The sequence below is a fragment of the Rhea americana genome, unplaced genomic scaffold, assembly GCF_003343005.1.
Source record: "Rhea americana isolate MKP2758 unplaced genomic scaffold, rheAme1 scaffold_142, whole genome shotgun sequence".
NCBI classification, from domain to species: domain Eukaryota; kingdom Metazoa; phylum Chordata; class Aves; order Rheiformes; family Rheidae; genus Rhea; species Rhea americana.
The window spans coordinates 2,272,253-2,291,399 of record NW_028185506.1 but is presented as its reverse complement, the minus strand read 5'-3'; the positions used below and the strand labels follow the sequence as shown (position 1 = coordinate 2,291,399).

At 44.3% G+C, this 19,147-nt stretch overlaps 1 protein-coding gene across 1 annotated transcript in view; it reads right to left on the bottom strand.

Annotated features, from left to right (window-relative positions):
* Nucleotides 1-7,027: 7,027 nt before the first annotated feature.
* The window catches only part of LOC146599310 (alpha-2-macroglobulin-like protein 1), a 32,328-nt gene continuing 20,208 nt past the window's right edge, over nucleotides 7,028-19,147 (bottom strand). Inside the window, 11 exon segments of the mRNA XM_085298897.1 lie at nucleotides 7,028-7,053; nucleotides 7,515-7,556; nucleotides 8,812-8,914; nucleotides 9,164-9,232; nucleotides 9,945-10,035; nucleotides 10,854-10,975; nucleotides 12,221-12,261; nucleotides 12,264-12,423; nucleotides 12,781-12,974; nucleotides 16,750-16,903; nucleotides 17,663-17,737. Of these exon segments, the coding sequence (XP_085155023.1) occupies nucleotides 7,028-7,053; nucleotides 7,515-7,556; nucleotides 8,812-8,914; nucleotides 9,164-9,232; nucleotides 9,945-10,035; nucleotides 10,854-10,975; nucleotides 12,221-12,261; nucleotides 12,264-12,423; nucleotides 12,781-12,974; nucleotides 16,750-16,903; nucleotides 17,663-17,737 (1,077 nt within the window).

Sequence of the window (19,147 nt, the reverse complement as noted above, 5' to 3'; positions counted from 1 at the left end):
AGCACAGTTCTCTTGCCACCACACACCTTCTCTTACTAGACCCTTTCTAGAACCATTCCTACAGTGCCTCTAGCCCTTCTCTTTCCCCTGAACTTAACCCTGACCTGAAATAATTTTTCAGGCCATTGTTGTCATTAAGTTCTCTATGTCCAGCCCACAACAGAAACTTGTGACAACACACACCATCCCCAGCCAGATCCCTTTCCAGACACACTCCTAGGCAGTATTTACCCTTTTATTTTTCTCCAAATCTGAATCCAAACCCAACCCCTGACCATAAACCAAAACCTAAACCATTTTCTAGACTAATGCTGTCACAGAGCCCCATGACTGGTCTACCACAGAACTTCCTCACAGAACAGCTCTCTTGCCACCCTACCCCTTCCCTTGGTAGCCCCTTCCAGATCCAATTCAATGTCACTGCTAGCCTTTCCACTTTCTCAAAACCCTTACACTAACCCTAAAACACTTTTTAGGCCAATGCTAGCACTGAGATCTCTAGTTTGGCCCACAACAGAACTTCCTCATAGCACAGCTCTCTTAGTTCCCCAGTCAGCCCCTTTCCAGACCTACTCTTATGCTGTCTCTAGTCATTCTGTTTCTGCAAACCCTAACCCCAACCCTTAACCCATTTTCTAGACCAATGCTGGCACTGAGAGCCTCATTTTGGAGATAAACTGGTCCACAACAGATCCTCCTCATAGCAAAGCTCTTTTGCCACCATACACTTTCCTTTATCAGATCCCTTTCCAGACTACTCCTATGCCATCTTTACCCTTTCTCTTTCCCCTAACCTTAGTCCTGACCCTAAAACATTTTTCAGGCCAATGCTGGCACTAAGACCCCCATGCCTAGCCCACAACAGACCCTCCTACAGAACAGCTCTCTTGCTACCACACACCTTCCCTCACTAGCCCCTCTCCATACCCACTCCTATGGCATCTCTACCAACCCTCACCCTAACACATTCATAGAATCATAGAATTGGTAAGGTTGGAAAGGACCTCTGGAGATCATCTAGTCCAACTCTCAAACAAGAAGCCCGTATGGGGATCGGACCTGCAACCCTGGCATTATTAGCACCATGCTCTAACCAACTGAGCTAAACCTAACATTCTTCAGGCCAATGCTAGCACTAAGAGCCCTATTTCAGGCCAATAACAGAAATTCCACATAGGACAGCTCTTGTGTCACAACATACCTTCCCATCTCAACTCCTACACAGACCCACTCCARTAGTGCCTTTATCCTTTCTCTTAGGCTGGCATTGAGACCCCCATTTCTGCCCCACAACAGAAATCCCTCACAAGACAGCTCTTGGCACCACACACTTACCCTGGCCAGCTGCTTTCCAGAACCACTCTAACAGTGCCTCTAGCCTTTCTCTTTCTCACAGCCCTTACCCAAACCATTAAACATTTTGTAGGCTCATACTGGCATTGATACTCCCACATCTGGCCCACAACAGAAATGCCTCACAGACAGCTCTCCTTTGAACATACAACTTTCCTAGTCAGCCCCTTTCTAGACCCACTCCTATGCTGCCTCCACCCTTTCTCTTTCTTTCCCCCCCAAACCTAATGCTAACCCTGTAACATTTTCCGAGTAAAATTGGCACTTTCCAAGTTGGCACTGAAATCCCCATGTCTGGCCAATATCAGAAACTCCTCACAAACAGTTTGCTTGCAGCCACCCATTTTCCGTTGTCTTTTTGGCCCACAACAAAAACTCCTCAAAGCACAGCTCTCTTGCCACCACTTCTCTTTCCTGGCCAGCCCCTTTTGAGACCCACCCCAATGGCACCTCTAGCCTTTCTGTTTTACACAAATCCTAACACTGACCCTGTAGCATTTTTCAGGCCAAAGCTGACACTATAACCCCCATGTCTAGCCCACAACCAAAACTCCTCACAGGACAGCTCTCTTGCCATCACACACCTTTACTTCTTAGCTCCTACACAGATGCGCTCCAACAGTGCCTCTATGCTTTCTCTTTCTCAAAACCTTAATCCTATTTTTCAGGGCAATGCTGGTCCTGAGACCTCCATTTCTGCCCTACAGCAGAAATTCCTCACAACATAGCTCTCCTGCCACAACACACCTTCCTTTGCCAGGCCCTGCACAGACCCACTCCAATGGCACCTCTAGATTTTCTGAAATCCCTAACTTCTGGCCCACAACGGAAAATCCACATAGCGCAGCTCTGTTGCCACCATATACCTTCCCTTGGAATGGAACCAGAAAGGGGCTAGCAAGGAAAGACGTGTGTTGCCAGGAAAGCTGTGCTGTTAGGAGTTTCTGCTATGGGCCAGACATGGGGGTCTTAATAACAGCATTGGCCTGAAAAATGTTTTAGGGTTCAGGCTATGGGTTTGGAGAAAGAGAAAGGCTAGATGCACTTTTGGAATGGGACCAGAAAAGGGCTGACAAAGGCACCACAAACCTTTCTCTTTCTCTTCCCACTGGCTCCTGACTATCCCCACAGTCCACTATCCTTATTTGAGATATCCCCAAGAATATTCTTCTTTCTGGTCTATGCCCACTCCGAGTGCCTCCCTTCTACCCTATTCCCCCTTGTACCACTCCTGTTCCCCTCCTCCCTCAATGCAGAAATGTTAGTGGTACATCACAGAGAAAATGAGAGTAAGAAAGGAAGAGGTATGTAACAGGGACCTGAGTGCACCAGTTAGCTTAATGGCCCTGATAAGCCTTTGCTGGAGCCTCCACCATGATGCTCTGCCCTTTGGTCAAGGAGCACTATTTAAGCTTAAGCCTCAACTTTCAGGCCTTGTCTAGGAAATGTTGTAGCTATATTTTTTCTCCATGCCTACCTTTACTATGTCACATGAATCAACTAGGACTCTATGTACTATAAACTTTATTGACTGGATAGACTGCTTGGATGTACATTGTAGTTCCTGTTCTTTCTATGGTTCTGTTTCTTTTTGCTCCAGATGGACTTCTGGGGTGCATCCAAGATTTTCCTTGTCAAAGACTATCAGTGGAACCTGCAAAAGCCAAACTGTTAAGCCCACTGTATTCCTGTGTTGTAGTCACTCTATACTGTAGGATAATCTTCCTTTAGAAAATATCTGGCCATTGAGGCTCACATATTACAGGCTGTCCAGAGAGGTTGTGGAGTCTCCTCTAGAGATATTCAAAACCTACCTGGATGTGATCCTACACAAGAGGGAAGTGGGAAGAAAAAATAAAAGTGGCATTTGCATGGCAGGAGCGCAGGTCACCTGGAGAAGAGGTAAGAGCCTTTTGGAGGACACTAGTACTTCGGATAAGTAGCTCTGACAGCAGTTAGGAAAGTCATGTGAGCACTGGGGGTTGACTGGAAGAATCCTTCAGATAGGATGTGGGTTGAAAGGTCTCTAACAGTTTCAACCTCCTAAATTAGACTGTATGAGCCCAGTAGCTCTTCTCCAGGCCCAGGACTCTTTCAGACACACAAGCTCATCTTTCTTCATCTAGGTTCCTGTCTCCTGGGCAGCATTTGTTGATTAGTCTGTACCCTGAGTAAAGCTGGAGGATGCCTGCAGTGCAGGACCAATACTGCTTTAAGTCTTCCATGCACAGGGAGCTATCTGTTCTGCAGTATGGCAACTGAGGCATGCCTAGTTCTGCTTCTGGCACCAGCAGAGAGGTTGAGGGGAAAGAGGGTCTGAGGTGCAGCAGTTTGGGGGGGGCGGAAGGGGGAGGGGAAAGGAGGGAAGCCAGGAGGGTTTCCAGCAGAGGATGAGAGGCAGGGGATTGAGAGAGTTTGGAGGGAGCTGCAGGAGTTATTGGGGTGGAGGAGTGGAAGTGGGGAAGTTTGGAGGCACAGGTGGGGCTGCGGGTGTCGGAGGATAAGAGTTCGCAGAGAGGGGTTATCTTGCTGGGCAGGGTGGGGCTCCCCAAGGTTGGTATCTGGGAATCCAGGCACCGCCCAGTCGGAGAGTGCGAGAGGGAGGAGCCGGTGTCGTACGTTAGGAATGCCGTGGAAACGAAGGACGCTGGTGACGTCAGCATCGCGCTGGTGTCACGGCAACCAGAAGGCTCGAGGGTTGGGAGGGGGAGAGCTGTCACTCAGAGGCGCAGCTGGGCCGTGTGATGAGGCTCTCCCTTGGCGCAAGGGAGTGGGAAGTAGCTGCAGCAGGCAGGAGGCTTTCTGTTCTGTGCTCCTTGCATTCCCTCACCAATCCCATTTTAAATCCTTGAATTACTCCTGTGGTGGGAGGTGGGAAACGCTGGTGATAACAGAGCTGCTAAATGCCATTTGAAAGGAGGATGGCAATCAAGGGAGAAGCAGGAAAATGAACAGAACTTTCCCCTTTGTTAGCAGAAAGCTGTGAGATTGCTTGATCTGCTGCTGAAAATGTTGTCTCAGTGTTACTCCTCCATGCCATTGTGTTGCACCAGTAATACTTCCTCTATTACAGATTATCTCTCTTCACYTTCTCTTTCCTAGGTCAACTTCCTGGGATCACACCTAATTGCCATTCTGAAGATTGTTTGTTCTTCACTCCAAGGCATCTTAGGGTAGAGACCATGCTGTATGACCCTGTAAAGAGGCTAACTGATTGCTCATGCCCCTAGGAAAGGGTAGAGACTGTTGTTGTAGGGGGACATCTGCCATGATCTTTCTGAGGCCTTTTTCATTTCTCACCTTCTGTCCCAAGAGGTACCTCAATCCCTTAGGAGCTGCCAAGCAGAGGTAGTCTTTATGATCTGTGACTTGGCATTACCCTCACAGCCTTCCTAAGGAAGGACAGGGGCAAAGTCACAGGAGGAGGGGAGGGCATAGAGACACCTATGCACCTCCTAAGCRTTTTGTGATGCACTGCATGAGAACAATGTAGACTTCCCTCACTCTTACGGCTTTGGGGAGAAGGACAGAGGGTTCGTTTGCCTCCTACAGCAGTTTCTGCTTTCCTGAGAAGCACCTTTGTCTGCTGGCCTGCCTATCAATAACTTTTCTTACATGGTGCTGAGACACCAACTTCTATCTGTGCTGGCTGAGGTGGCACTTACTGCTGGGAAGGGACCTGAGAAGATCTCTTGTGCAAACACCTGCTCCAAGTCAAGTCATCTACAAAATCAGACTAGGTTGCACAGGGTTTTATCCAGTCAGATCTTGAAAACTTCCAAGAATGGAGACTGTACAGCTTTTCTAGACAGCCTGTTCCAATGCTTGACTCAACTTGTGGTAAACAAGTTTTCCACTATATCCAGGCTGAACCTCTCATTTCACATCTGTTCTCTCACCATCCCATCCTTATAGGTACTGGAAGGCTTCTATCAGGTCCCCTACAAAGCTTTCCCTTTTCTAGGCTGAACAACCCTGGTTTCCTCACCCTCTCCTCATACAGACAAATCATAAAGCATTTGCTCATAAAGCAAATGTTTCAGCCCCCCTGACTGTCTTGGTGTACCTCTGATGAACTCACTCCAGTTTATCAACATCTTTCCTGTACTGGAGATGTGTGTCAAAACTGGGCTCAGTATTCTAGATGTGGCCTAGTGAGTGCTGAGTAGAAGAGGATAATAACTTTCCTTGATCTGCTGTCTATGCTCCTGGTTTTGCTGCCAGGGCAACTGCTGGTTCATGTTCAGCTTTCTGTCTATCAAGACTGCCAGGACTTTTTCAGCATGCTGGGGACAGACACAGTCTACTCATTCCTCGGCATTCTCCACACATGAGAGAACTGTGACCCTTTCTCCCATCCTGCAATACTGCTCCAACATGGTACCATAAGGTGGTGACATACTGCAGTCTTTTACATAAGTCTTAGTCTACCTTGTTATTCATAGCACCTGCATGTGATCTTCATCTGTTAACTTTCCGAGGTTGTCTTAGCTAGCTGCTTTATCCAGTTCTGCCTGCCAGATGTACTGTGGAATCTGTGAGGACAGCAGTACTCAATTTGCTACATCATCAGGAAGGTGAAAGATAAGTGAAAGATCATGGACAGCTCACTGTATGGTAGCATCTATTTATGTCTTTTATTTCTGTGAAACATCTCCTACAGCTTTTCTGATTGTGCATATATGCTGTGCAAATGCAGTTTGTCACTGCCCCATACTGTTATTTCATACATTTTATGACAAGGAACAGAATCACTAAGAGAAGATTTTAAGTGGTTGCCTCCAAAAAAGAAAGCAAAAGCTATTAAAAAAACATTTCCAAAAATACATCCAGATCTAGTCCTTCTTTGATATTACTTGGCAGGCTTATTTTTAAAGCAATAGGCACTGAAGCAAAATCCTGGAGCACTTGATGAGCAGAGGGATCCAAACCTGAGAAGTGCAGGATTATGGCTTTGTGGAGTTTCAATAAAAAAAAAAAAAAAAAAAAAAAAAGACACAAGAAATGATATTGTGGATGATGATGTTTTGGTCTTGTGGCCTCCTGTCTTAAGGTACTGAACATTAAACAATCTGCAAAGTTTGAAAGAAAATGGAAGAATTGATCAAGTATCTCTCCCTTAGCATCCCCTTGTCTGTTCCTGCTCCTCACTTGTGATAGAAAGATGGGGCATGGGGCATGTAGTAAACCAAACTAAGGCTTGTCACAGAGCTGTGATGCCACAGGGCTAAAAATACCTTTGTATTTGGAGTTTGGTTAGGGACAAACTGTTGTGTTAGCACAATTGAGAGAGTAGCCCAGGGATGGAACTCCAAGAGGAGAATACTAAGCCAAAAGAAAGACTAAACAAAAAATGTGTAACTGTTACTTAAGGATTTTTTCTCTTTCTTTCTCTTCCAATGAATGAATTCTGTGCAGATTTAATGATCTGTCAAGTCACTATCTGCTTTTCATGTTCTACATGCTTTATTTCACTTGATGCCAAACTAGTGCGTATCAAACTAGGTTTCACATAGAAACAATGAGCAATACAATAACAATAAGTCAAAAGAAGCAGAGTGTATATGTATATAGCCAACAAAGAAGCATATACATCAGGATAGAGAGTCAGGGCATTGAAGGTTTCCTTACAAAAGCAGAAAGCTCAGATTATTGGTTCCGGTGCCAGAAAGTTCTAATAAGAATCCTTCATCCAGACATCTGCAAAAGAAAGAACAAGAAAAGGGATAGTGCATGATGACTTTTTTAGGAACAAATCTGAAGGTCAAGAGGTCTTAGGGGATGAGCAGCAACATCTTTTGTCATCCGCATGGTCATTTGCAGTTGCACTCAGATTTGGATGCTGTGAGGACTGTACATCTGAGAAACATATGGAAATTGAATAAAAATAGATCCTTTTATCTCTCTATGGTATGCTCAAGTCTTGGTCTGCATTGAGATCATACCCAAATTAGAAACAGTACCCACAGGTAGTACAGTACAGATTGCAATTCAAACTGCAGCCCAGGAAGGCTCTACAGTGCAAGTTGGAATACATGCTGGAACCAAATACAGAGCAGAGGTAGGCTGTCTTGCTGCTTACAGAGCAAGGAATTGTGCAAACCACCCAGCCTTTTTCTCTGTTTCAGGTGTTACCACCTTGAAGGTGTACTGACACTAACCTGAACTGCAAGGGGAGGTGTATTCTCTTGCTGTGCGGTCATCTGTAATTTTTTAAAAAAGGAGAATAGGTAGTGAGCTGCAAACTGCATGGTAGGCTAGTGACAAGCTTCTTCCCCTTTAATCCGCTTTAATCCCACTGCCTTTGATTTTTCATTCCTCAGACTGTGAGTGTGGGAACAGAAAAACCATCTACAGTGGGTCAGACCAGAGGTTCATCTCCCCAGCATGTCTCCACTACAGCTGTTTAACCTGTCTGAACTCTCATATAAGCAAAAGGTCTTGTTATGTAATGTGATATCTTCTAATGCAAGGACATTTTTTTAAAATAGAAGGCATTTTAGTAGCTGGGGGGGGTTAATTGAGAATTAGTATTTTCATGTCAAATGTTTTTTTTGAGCACAAAACATTTTTACAGAAGGTGGTCTGAAGAGCATATTAGATAATAATAAAAAAAGCCTTTACATACCTAAATACTGTTATTATCATTATTTTACTATTTTTGTTGTTGCTGTGGCTATTTAAGCCACTGCCAAAGTGTTTCCATGCTTCCCTAGAGGGAAATTGCTAGTGAATTAAGAATTCTCCTCCACTTTTTGATATGAGGTGGGGAGATGGAACAAAAATGGAATTCATTATCCAACATTTTGGTACATTATGCCACTATCTAGGTCCCCAGTGACATTTTTTTCCATTTTGTTCTTAAATTCTTTCTAATAATTGCTAATATTCCATTTGCTTTTTTAGCTCATACTGAGCACTGAATTGTCTCACAGTTTATCAGTGACTCCAAGGCCTCTCTTCTGTGGGCTAWTAGTTCATTTAGAGCTTTAAAGGATAAGAAATGGGACATGAAAAAAACACCCAACAAATGGCAGGATTATTACATTATACCTGAAAAACATAGAACTAAATTCTACCTTCTAATGGATCCAAGTGTCAGTATGTAATATTGATGTTGAATAAATGCACAAATATTTTCAAGAGAGTCAAGGAGCTGGAAAAGATACAGTAAGTTGACAGAGAAGCTTGCTTACAGAGACTGACTTGAAGCAAGAGCAAGTCATTTTGAACACACCCATGCCACAAAACAGTGCAAGATAGTCTTACCTCAGGAAAGGTCTAGGAACAGAAAAGCAAATGATTCTGTATTTTTTATGTAGAAGGTTTTCTACACAGGGAACCCGAGTCTGGAGGTGCAGAAGGAAGTTTACTGGAATAAGGGGCACAGACAGAGTTGCGTCTGAGTGAAATCAAAGGAATGTTAGAGACTCTTTGCCTATGCCAGTGAAATCCCACCTGGCTTATAGTAGTCATAGACATGTACTGTTGCTGGTTTCAGGTTCTGAACTTCAATATCTTGTTCTACTGAGATGGTGAGGTTCACAGAAGTCTTATCCAACTGGAGAGAAGCAAGCAGAAATGCATTGGCCTCTTCAAAATCACCCACATCCCAGCTTTATTCTCTCTGCGACAGAGATTTTCTTCTTTCATCTCCACCTCTTCAGGTCCCTCCACGCTCCTCTTTTGCCAAAATTGTAGCTTGCTTCATCAGCCTAGAGCTTTGTATTTCTGATCTTTAAGAATCCCAGTGCAAAGTACTGTTGTTGCTATTCCTTGAATAGGTAAACCCCAGTGATCTTCCTCTTACCTCTTCCAAGTAGATTGTGATTTTGTCTGGTTTCATCTCTATCTTTTTCACCAGGAATATCTCCTCCAGCTATGGGAAGACAAGGGAAGAGCATGAGTTAGCATTAGCTCATCAGCCTTGCTTGTTGTTTAACGCAGATTTAGGTGTTTCTCAGTGCACTACTGCCTTGAGTTAGACAGCAGTCAAGCTTAATAAGCCTAATTCAGGGAGGGCTGTGTTCCCTACCTATAAGGCAGGCAATGGGTTTTGTTGTGAGTGCACAAAAAAAATAGAAAATATTTTTATCCAATTAGGAACAAATTTCCTTGAGTCACATTCATACTTTCAGCACATGTAGCAAAGGACAATCTATTTAGTACAAAGATATGACAGATATTCCCAGCTATCTCATGGATGGAGCTTGTCATTGAACAATTTTATGGGATTCAACATTGCCTAATGGAGTATCCCTAAAAATGGCACAGGCAACAGCCAAAGGTTTCAGGGCTCCCCTAGTGGTTCAATCTAGGTGTTTTTCAGCTCCTATCTAATCTCTTACCTCACTGTGTGATCCTCACTATTAAGCATGAAAAACTGCACACTCAATTCTATAGGTGGAAAGTTGCCTTGTGATATAGCCCAGTAGTGTATCGACACTTCCTTAGTTTAGTTATCTGAACCCACCACCTCCTGTAGCTACTGCCCTCCAGCAGGAATTCATAGGGGTTTGGATATTTCTGAGCTACATCTGGAGAATAGACCTTTACATCTTCATGGAAGGACAGAGAGAAGGGTCCCTTACCACTGTCAGGGAGCTCTTCACAGGAATGAACCCTGACAGCATCTCCACTTCTACCAGGGCCATATTAGTGGTCTCACGGTCCCCAACATAACTGAAAAAAAGGCAGGAGAGAAACACATTGGATGTAGAAGACATCACAGCATTTCTGTAAGAAAGATAGTGGTGAATGTTCCCAAACTCTAGCATTCTTTACACAGATGTGAAAGCTCAGCAGCTTGTCTAGGTGATGGGAGAAAGGGAAAGAAATCCCCCTTGCACACACATGTAACATCTTGCTTAATATGGAGGGAGATTGTGCAGCAAAAGGTAAAATGGTTAGAGTTCATGCTGCACTCTATAACAGGTACAAGTAGTCTTCATTGTTACAGATTGAAATGCATTGTCTCCTGTTCTCTTGCCTTTACATCTAAGAAAGGAAAATGGTGGCATTATCCTCTTTCAGGCCAGGAGAGTGTAGAGAATATGAATGAAGACACTCATGCTAGACAAAAATGAGGCATGGGTAGGGACTAGATTTTCTGCCATCTGGTTCCAGTAGAGGTTCACACTGTAGGAGTACGTACCCCAGGGCTAGTTCAGTCTAGACTGCCAAGCCTCCAGCAAATGGGAAGCTCTGGCTCTTGGGAATTCTACCATCTCCTGTTAGTTCTCTGAGGACCACTGAGCTGCTTGTGCTGCCTGAGATTAGCAGTGCCTTAAATAGCCACAGAAACAATGTGTTACTTAGCTTCCTCAGGCCTTAGTTCTCACCTTGTGATCTCTTTAAGACCTATGAAGAAGGAGATGGTATCCACCAATGCCTTTTGTCACCACAGACAGGGAGCTCTATTCTATAGGCTTTTAGGGGGTTATACTTCTGCTGGCTCCCACATCTTTCCACTGAAGAAAGAGTCCAAAGGGATCTCATACCTGACAGACATGTGGATGTCAAGTTGTTTCCTGGCACTATCACAATTCCTTGGCACTGTTCCTACATCCAGAACAAAGACCTCTTCTGCTTTTGATGGTGGGATGTTGTAGTACAGAGTAGTCTGATGGAGGAGAGAACATATCTGTGAAGTGCCCCAGAACATCTCTGTATGAGCTAAAGGACTGTCTGTGCATCCATCCTTTAACAAATTAGTAACCAATGGCTAACAGAGCAGGCCCTGCGTCTACTTCCTGTTCAGAGCTGTTGTAATTAGCAAATAGGGTCAGATAYATCATCCAAGAGTAATCCTCAGCCTAGAGGGTCAATTGTCAGTGATCCAAGGTCTCATTCAGTACAGAACAGCTCGGTGACCTTTGCCTCAGTCTTACAAAGAAAATTATTGTTAAGGTGTGAGAGAGTACATCAGCTAAAGCCCTGCCCATAAGTTGAAAGAAGAAATATAATTGTTGACATGGTCTAAGACTCAAGATGAAAAACACTAACAAAAAAGTATAAAACTCTAAAAAAAAAGAAAGAAAGCAAGAAAAAAGAAAGAGCAGAGAATCAGAAGAGGATCACCCTGCAAGAGAGAGGATCATCCCATTCCAAGGATCAACGGAGGCCAGTCTCCCACCACCTGCCTGGTAACTGACTGCCTGGGCAGCAGAGACTCATCAGGTGTCTTGCCACATTTAGTGACAATATTCAAGTGTTGTCAAGTAGCTTGTTAGTCCTGGCTACCTCCTACATGCATTAGCAATAAATAAATTTTATGTCCTATTGTCTATACACTGCTTGTAGATTCTCTGCAAACTTGTCTGAAGACGTAACCCAGGCAGGAGATTTACACAGGGAGTGACCTGACTCTGCAGTATTTTTGCTGTATGAATGGTTCATAAGCAAGCCACTATGATGACTCCACCAGATGGCTCAGTTGTGTTCGTGTACTGGGATAAGAAGATCCTGATCCTCCATCACTCCTCATCTCTGCATGAGGCAACAACCCAAAGAATAGCATGTCAGAAGAAATTTACAATTCTCAGCTCCTGACATCATCAACACATGCTTGATGTAGAAGCAGGTACAGTTCTGTGCCTAATCTGCCCTCAGATCTACTCATTTCTTAATAGTATTTGGCTCTGTGGTATGGCACCAGCAAAGTTGAGACATTTCTGAGAAGATACCATGGATGTTTGCACTAAAACCATGTCAGCTGAGTATACCAGAGCTCCTTCAAGCTCGACATGATTCCGCCTAGAAAGCCAAGTCCTACTGAGAATTTGACACTATGGTGCCTACTTAGAGCCAAATTCTCACTTGCGGAATGAATGGCAATACCCTATAGCTTTGTGGTACATACACTCACTTGTACATAGACACTCCCAGTTGCCTGCACTGTGTATAACCTGTAAGGAGAGATGCCTGATGCAGAACCAATTTGTTGTTCCTGTGCACATGGAACTCCAGTGGAGAAGCATCCTTGCCTTTCACCATCACCGTTACATCTCTGATCTCATGAGGAATCAGGGCTGCATACTGAGCCAGGGCCTGCAGGCTAACAACTGTGTCCTGAAGACAAAGAGAGAGTCACTTTGCTGTGGAGCAGTGGGTACAAGATACATCACACTAAGTCAGGCACTGTGTGAAGAACCGTGGGCCTGATTCCCATTCTAACACAAGTAGGGTAAGTGCCACTAAGTGCACAAGCAACAGGATGACATCTGGCAGGGGTGGCTTCAGAACTCTGGGCTTAGCAGTCCCAGGTCTTAGTTGATGCTATTTACACCACTGAACAGAAGTCCGTCATGGCATTCCCCTTCACAAGCAGGGCCCATGCATACCTCTCTTCAAAGGCTAGATCTGGAGTGACATGCACATGTAAGGCACATCCCTCTCCTTCCCCCATACCTTTCCCCAGCTTGTTACCTGGGTGGACGCAAAGCCCCCGAAGGCATTTCTTTGTCTGCTGAGCCAGTGTACAAGTTTGCTCACTGTAGTTTCATTGGCTGCCAAGTTTGGTTTAGAGACATGAGCTAGGAGCATGTAGGCTATTATCTCAATCATAGAAGAAGAAGAGGAATAAGATTCTTTCCCACTCAATGGAGATGACAACTGCTGTGCTGATGGTGGTAGAAACATGCAGAAGAGAAGGACATTAACTCTTTTGTGAACAAACATTAGCCCATCCTCCCTTGCAGCCCTTAGAATCATAAAATAATAGAATCAGTAAGGTTGGAAGGGACCTCTGGAGATCATCTAGTCCAACCTCCCTACTCAAGCAGGGTCACCTAGAGCATGTTAGACAGGGCTACATCCAGGCAGGCCTTAAAGATCTCCAGAAAAGGAGATTCCACAATCTCTCTGGGCAACCTGTTCCAGGGCTCTGTCATTCTCACAGTGAAGAAATTCCTCCTCGCATTCAGGCGGAACTTCCTGTGGTTCAATTTCTGCCCATTGCCTCTCCTCCTGTCACATGGGACAACTGAAAAGAGTTTGTCCCCATCCCCTTGACACCCTCCCTTCAGGTACTTACACACATTGATAAAATTCTCCCCTCAGTCTTCTCTTCTCCAGGCTAAACAGGCCAAGTTCTCACAGCAGTTCCTCGTAGGGCACATGCTCCAGCCCTCTGATCATCTTTGTAGCCCTGTGCTGGACTCTCTCCAGTAGCTCCGTATCTCTCTTGGACTGGGGAGCCCAGAACTGGAGGCAATACTCGAGATGAGGCCTCAGCAGGACTGAGTAGAGTGGCAGGATCACCTCCCGCGACCTGCTAGCAACACTGTGCCTAATGCACCCCAGGATACCATTGGCCTTCCTGGCCACAAGGGCACATTGCTGGCTCATGGCCAACCTGTCATCCACCAGCACTCCCAGGTCCTTCTCTGCAGAGCTGCTCTCCAGAAGGTCAGCCCCCAGCTTGTACTGGTGCCTAGGGTTATTTCTCCCTAGGTGCAGGACTCTGCACCTGCCCTTGTTGATCTCTGTTGAGGTTCCTTTCTGCCCAGCTCTCCAGCCTGTCCARGTCTCTCTGAATGGCAGCACAGCCCTCCGGTGTGTCAGCCACTCCTCCCAGCTTGGTATCATCAGCAAACTTGCTGAGGTGGCACTCTTGTCCCCTCATCCAGGTCTTTAATGAAGAAGTGGAACAGGGATGGAACCCAGTACTGAGCCCTGGGGAATTACACTAGCTACAGGCCTCCAGCTGGACTCCACACCACTGATGACAACCCTCTGAGCTCTTTCTTTCAGCCAGTTCTCCATCCACCTCACTGTCCACTCGTCTAATCCACACTTCCTGAGCTTACCTAGGAGGATGTTATGGGAGAYAGTGTCAAAAGCCTTGGTGAAGTCAAGGTACACAACATCCACTGCTCTCCCCTCATCTACCTGGCCATTCATTCCATCATAGAAGGCTATCAGATTGGTTAAGCATGATTTCCCCTTGGTGAATCCATGCTGGCTACTCCCGATCACCTTCTTTTCCTACTTGCAAGGCTGACAGTTTGCTTTACATCATCAGAAATGGCTGTGTCTTTCTCGAGCACCTCAGAGTGCAGAAGTCAACCCTCCTGTTGTTTTTGTACTCTAAAAGGCCAGCCAGCTATGTTAGGCTCTATTTCGCGTTCTGAATATACAAGCAGAGAGATCCAGGCTACAGATGTTGGCCACAGATCCTCAGCCAAACCCAGGAACTGGCTGACTCTGAACAGAGGCTTTTTGTTTGAAGTATAGCCGTAGTCTCAGTCAGTTCTGTGTATATTCAAAGCTATTCTCTGTTTGTGATGGCAATGATGAACTATTTTTCATTCCCCTCAGCCCAGCCTAGCAAAGGAAGTCACATCTTTTTTTTTCTTTGCATCCAGGATCTGTTTCACCAGTGATATTCCATGAGGAGAGCTTATGCTCCTGGATTGTTACTGTTGTTCATAAAGCTAATTAAGTAATCTAGCTTGGCTTTGAGATCCTGAGGATATTTTAGAATTCTGGTGTGTAGAGACAACTACCCTGTGCTTTGGAACCTAGTTTCACACTCTTGTAAAAATTTCCAGGGCAAAATCCTCCCCAAACTAGAACATTTTTGCTGCTTCTGCATTCACCTAGGTTAATCCAACAGGGCTCACTGTGCTGAGAAGCTTTAGGCCTTTTTCCAGTCAGTTGTATCTGTTGTACAAGAACTGGTCACTCCATTATGGAGAATTACTGGCAGGTTATCCAGAGGAGCAACACTACCCAAGTGATTTTGGTGACATCCTCACTACAGAGTGGATGGGCTGGGTCAACTTAAACCAGAGTTGGGCTCCCACTTGTGATCTAAGTTCACGGGTACTGGATGCATCTGAATCTCTTTGGAGGCATTACTGTAGCAATAGTAGTGGCAAGTCAAAATCCAACCAAAAAGCTAGGTTAATTGTGCAGTGTAAACATCTTCTGGGACTGTACAAATGTGGAAACCTGTAATACTTTTAAATTCAAAGTCAGTTTACAGAACTTTTGGGAAAAAAAAAGAATCACAAAATTATTGATTTGCATAAAAACAGCATAAAGACTTTAGAATTTAGCTCAGGGTCTCTATGGACTAGTAATAGTAATATTCATCATGTTTATCACAACAGAAGGTTTTTGCAGGAAGCATTTATGATTTGTTACTTCCAAGGTGATATAAGGAGATTTTTTTTTCATGAAGTCATAGAATATATCTTGGAGATGTGTCCACAAATGACCTACAGGTTAACCCTGATTCTTTAAGAAGCACCAAATTTCTCTTTGGGGTGCAACTGTAAAACCGTTAGCAAAGTTAGCAGAATTCCAGTCACCAGGCCAAGGAAGATATATCTCTAGGCAACAGAAGGTAATCCTTTCCAAATGAGATTCTCCAGCAGACAAACTATCTGCAGCTGTTTGTTGCACTCACATGATAGGACACATCAGGCAGAATATAGACAGATTTAGATGTACATGAGTACAACTTTCTCTCACTTACAAGTCCATTCTTCTTGCCAAGTTATCACTAACTATACCAGTGGAAGCAAGACCCAAAGATAACTGTCACCTGAGTCATAGGCATTTGTCATGTCATGTCACCCTAGGGTCTTAGGGTAACATTTTCCAAAGCGCTTAGTGAGTTAAAAGCATCAGTCTAACTGGTCAATGGGGCTGTGTTCACATCATATGCACTTCCTCACCTGCAGCCTTAGTATATGCAGTTCTACTCCTTCCTGTTTGCTCACCAGCCACCCCATGAAGCCAGCTTGGCAGCCTGTGTAACTCTGCAGTGAACCATAGTGGTAACTGGTCCAGCTGAAAAATTGCCTTTTTTTTTTTTTTAATTCTGTTATTTTTCAGTTTCTAGTGCACTTCACCATACTGCCATATGAGATAAAAAGAAGAACCTAATTCATAATGGGGTAGCAATGCAGATGCAGGCACCAGAGAGGTCTGAATTGAGCAGAGCAGCAATGGGGAAACAGGCAAAAAGCTTGAATTTAGATCTTCCACTCTGCAAATAAATGTCCTGACCAGCAGTTGAATAGATAAAATGAGACAAGTTTCCTCTGTGGGCTCTCTTGTACTTTGAGTGAATTGCTGAAGGATGATGAAGGCAACATTTGGATCAAACTCTTCCATAATTCAAGGGAGTGCTTTGACCACAAGGATTAAATATGGATCTCTTGCTCTGCTTTTGACCAGAAATTTTCTCCTGGTCCTTAGAGAACAGTTTCGCTGCAACTAGAGACTTTTCACAGCTTTGATAAATCACTGTTTTCTGACACAAAAGCCAATTTAATAGAAGTTATATCTCCCGACCCACTCCAACTAAATCCTAACAATGTCAGGCTTTAAATACAGTTATTATCACTAGAACCCAAAGTCTTCTTAAAAGTAACAACCTACCAATTTCCTTTTCTAGCTTATCGAGAAGCTGCTGTCTCATCTCCATGTTTTTGGTCAGTGTGTAGACATAAGCCATCAAGGCCTTGACATAAAGGCTGGTCTCATCAAGTGTTACATCTTTGAGGCAGTGTAAGGCGTTATCTAGCATGGTGTCCTGCAAAAGGAATCCAAACCCAGTGAGTTTCCCTTGGCCAGTTTTCACTGTGAAAATGTATCCACAGCTCTCAGTTTTCCCAGCTGCAACATCAATGTATTTCAGTGCTAGCCTCTCTCTCATGGCTGTGGAACATGAGGTAGAGCAGACAAAGTATCACTGTGTATTGAGAATAAACAGGTGACAGAACAGTTCACTTTGACATGGAATTTTCATTACACTGGAGAATCCAGTTCTAGGAAGTCTCTGGTAACATGCTGGCTCAGAACTGTCAAACCTGTATACTGTAAGTCTGCACTCCCAAGAGAATACAACATTGTTTTCAAAATTGTACTAATAAGGCTGGGATGTCAGCCCATCCARACTAGAACAACGTACATTCTGTTTGAAGACCTCTGCTTTTATTTCAAGTCTGAAAACRGAGGTTGCATACCTGAAACCTTGAGTGTTTTTTTTCCCCCCTAGCAGTATCAGTCAGTTAGATGTTCTCCCAGCAAACCCTGAATCATTGTCAGAGACAATTGTTTCTCCTGAGACCAGTGAAGAATGGGAGATTCGCTGTTTTGCTGTAGGTCAGGCCATTTATATTAAGAACTCATTACCCGGGTTTAAAATTTCCTTTTGAACTTATGTACAAACATGGCGCATGACAGAACCTTTCATTAACTCAAGCTGGGCACTCCCTGAAAGCACAGACCCAGGGAAGAAGGGTGAGTGGAACATGCTTATTAGCCCCGCAAAAGTTCAAGTGCAACTTACATTCTTCTCCAGGTGGAGCTCCAGAAGTGCAGCAGTGACATAGGCTGTTAATGAGAGTGAATCRTCCACATCACCCTACAAGGCACACAGAGAGACGTCAGAAAGGGATAAAAACAACTTGCTTGCCTGCAAACAGTGTCGACTGTCATTGTTTAGCCATTAAAATTAACTAAGGCTAACCTACCTGAGAAAGTACAGTAGCTTACCACTGGCCATTCTTGGGCATGAGGGGATTACAAGAGAGCACTCTACAGTCACGGAATATCACAAAAGCTTAGTCTCAAGGGCAGCCTCAGGGCTCTTTGCATGCGGCCTCAACATATACACTCATAGAAGGGCATGAAGGATGATGTTAAGCTGTTTATTTTATTAAAGATGTTGCAACTGGAAACTGTAATAAAGCTTTATGATACAGGATTGCATGCAAGAAACAATGTAAGTTTATATACAAATCAGCTGACTGTGAGAAGCCACAAGTTCAGCTGGGTAAACAGGTTCCAAGGAGCCTCTTCACCCATCAAAGGTTATTTGTTCTCAGGTGATCCCACTTGCATGCTCAGAATGAGACAGTGTGTCTTAAATGAGAAGAAATTGGAGCTGGAATGCTGTGAAGCATCATTTACATCTAATAGAGGAAACTCTCTGGAGTGCAATGGGGAGGGCAAAACCTATTCCAAAAAATTGTGTGCAGGCAGAAACTCTGAGCTGAGGAGAGAATGAAAGTCAGAGAAGGGTGAGCAAACTACAAGTGCATTCTGGTTTTATTTTGTACTGCTTGAAAATTTTAAGAAAAAGAATGTAGACCTTTACTTTGCTAAAATATCAGCCTGTTATCTTTCATAAACTTGCTGTGTGTTTAATATGGGTACTTTTGGAATCTGCCCAGTCTGGATTATTCTTACTTTTACAAAGACAGTGAGCCCAAATATTACTATACTGCATGCAGACTGTTTGTACCTGAGCACCAGAGCAAGAGTTTGTTGCACTTCCAGCTAGACTGCAAGGATCATTTCAGGGGTATCAAGATCAAGGATAAGTCATACTAGCTGGGCAGTGATCAGCACCTCTCTGGAAGTGGAGGAACAGTTGTAACTTCAGATAATTCCATATTAGGGCACATGGACAGGCCTGGAAGGTCTGTATTCTGGGTCATAAGGTATGAGAAGAGAGAGAATCCAGACAGGGTGTTATAGACAAGCGCTGGAAAATAAAGTTTCTCCCTTTGCCCCTAATGTACCATGTCACAATCAGCCATGATGCTATTTGGCTAGAGTAAAAATGAAGACCTAGCAGAGATTAAAACCTGATGTAGACAAAATGCCTGTTGTCTTAGGCCATGCTCTTTCATTCTGCTCTGGGAAACTGCCTTGGTTGTGCTGGGCCATGGAGACACTGCTCTCTGCTATGGTGCACAGTAGAAGAACATAGGGGAACAACTCTCTCCCCACATTGTATTCCTCCTACTCTTTAACCTGTGGCCAGCAG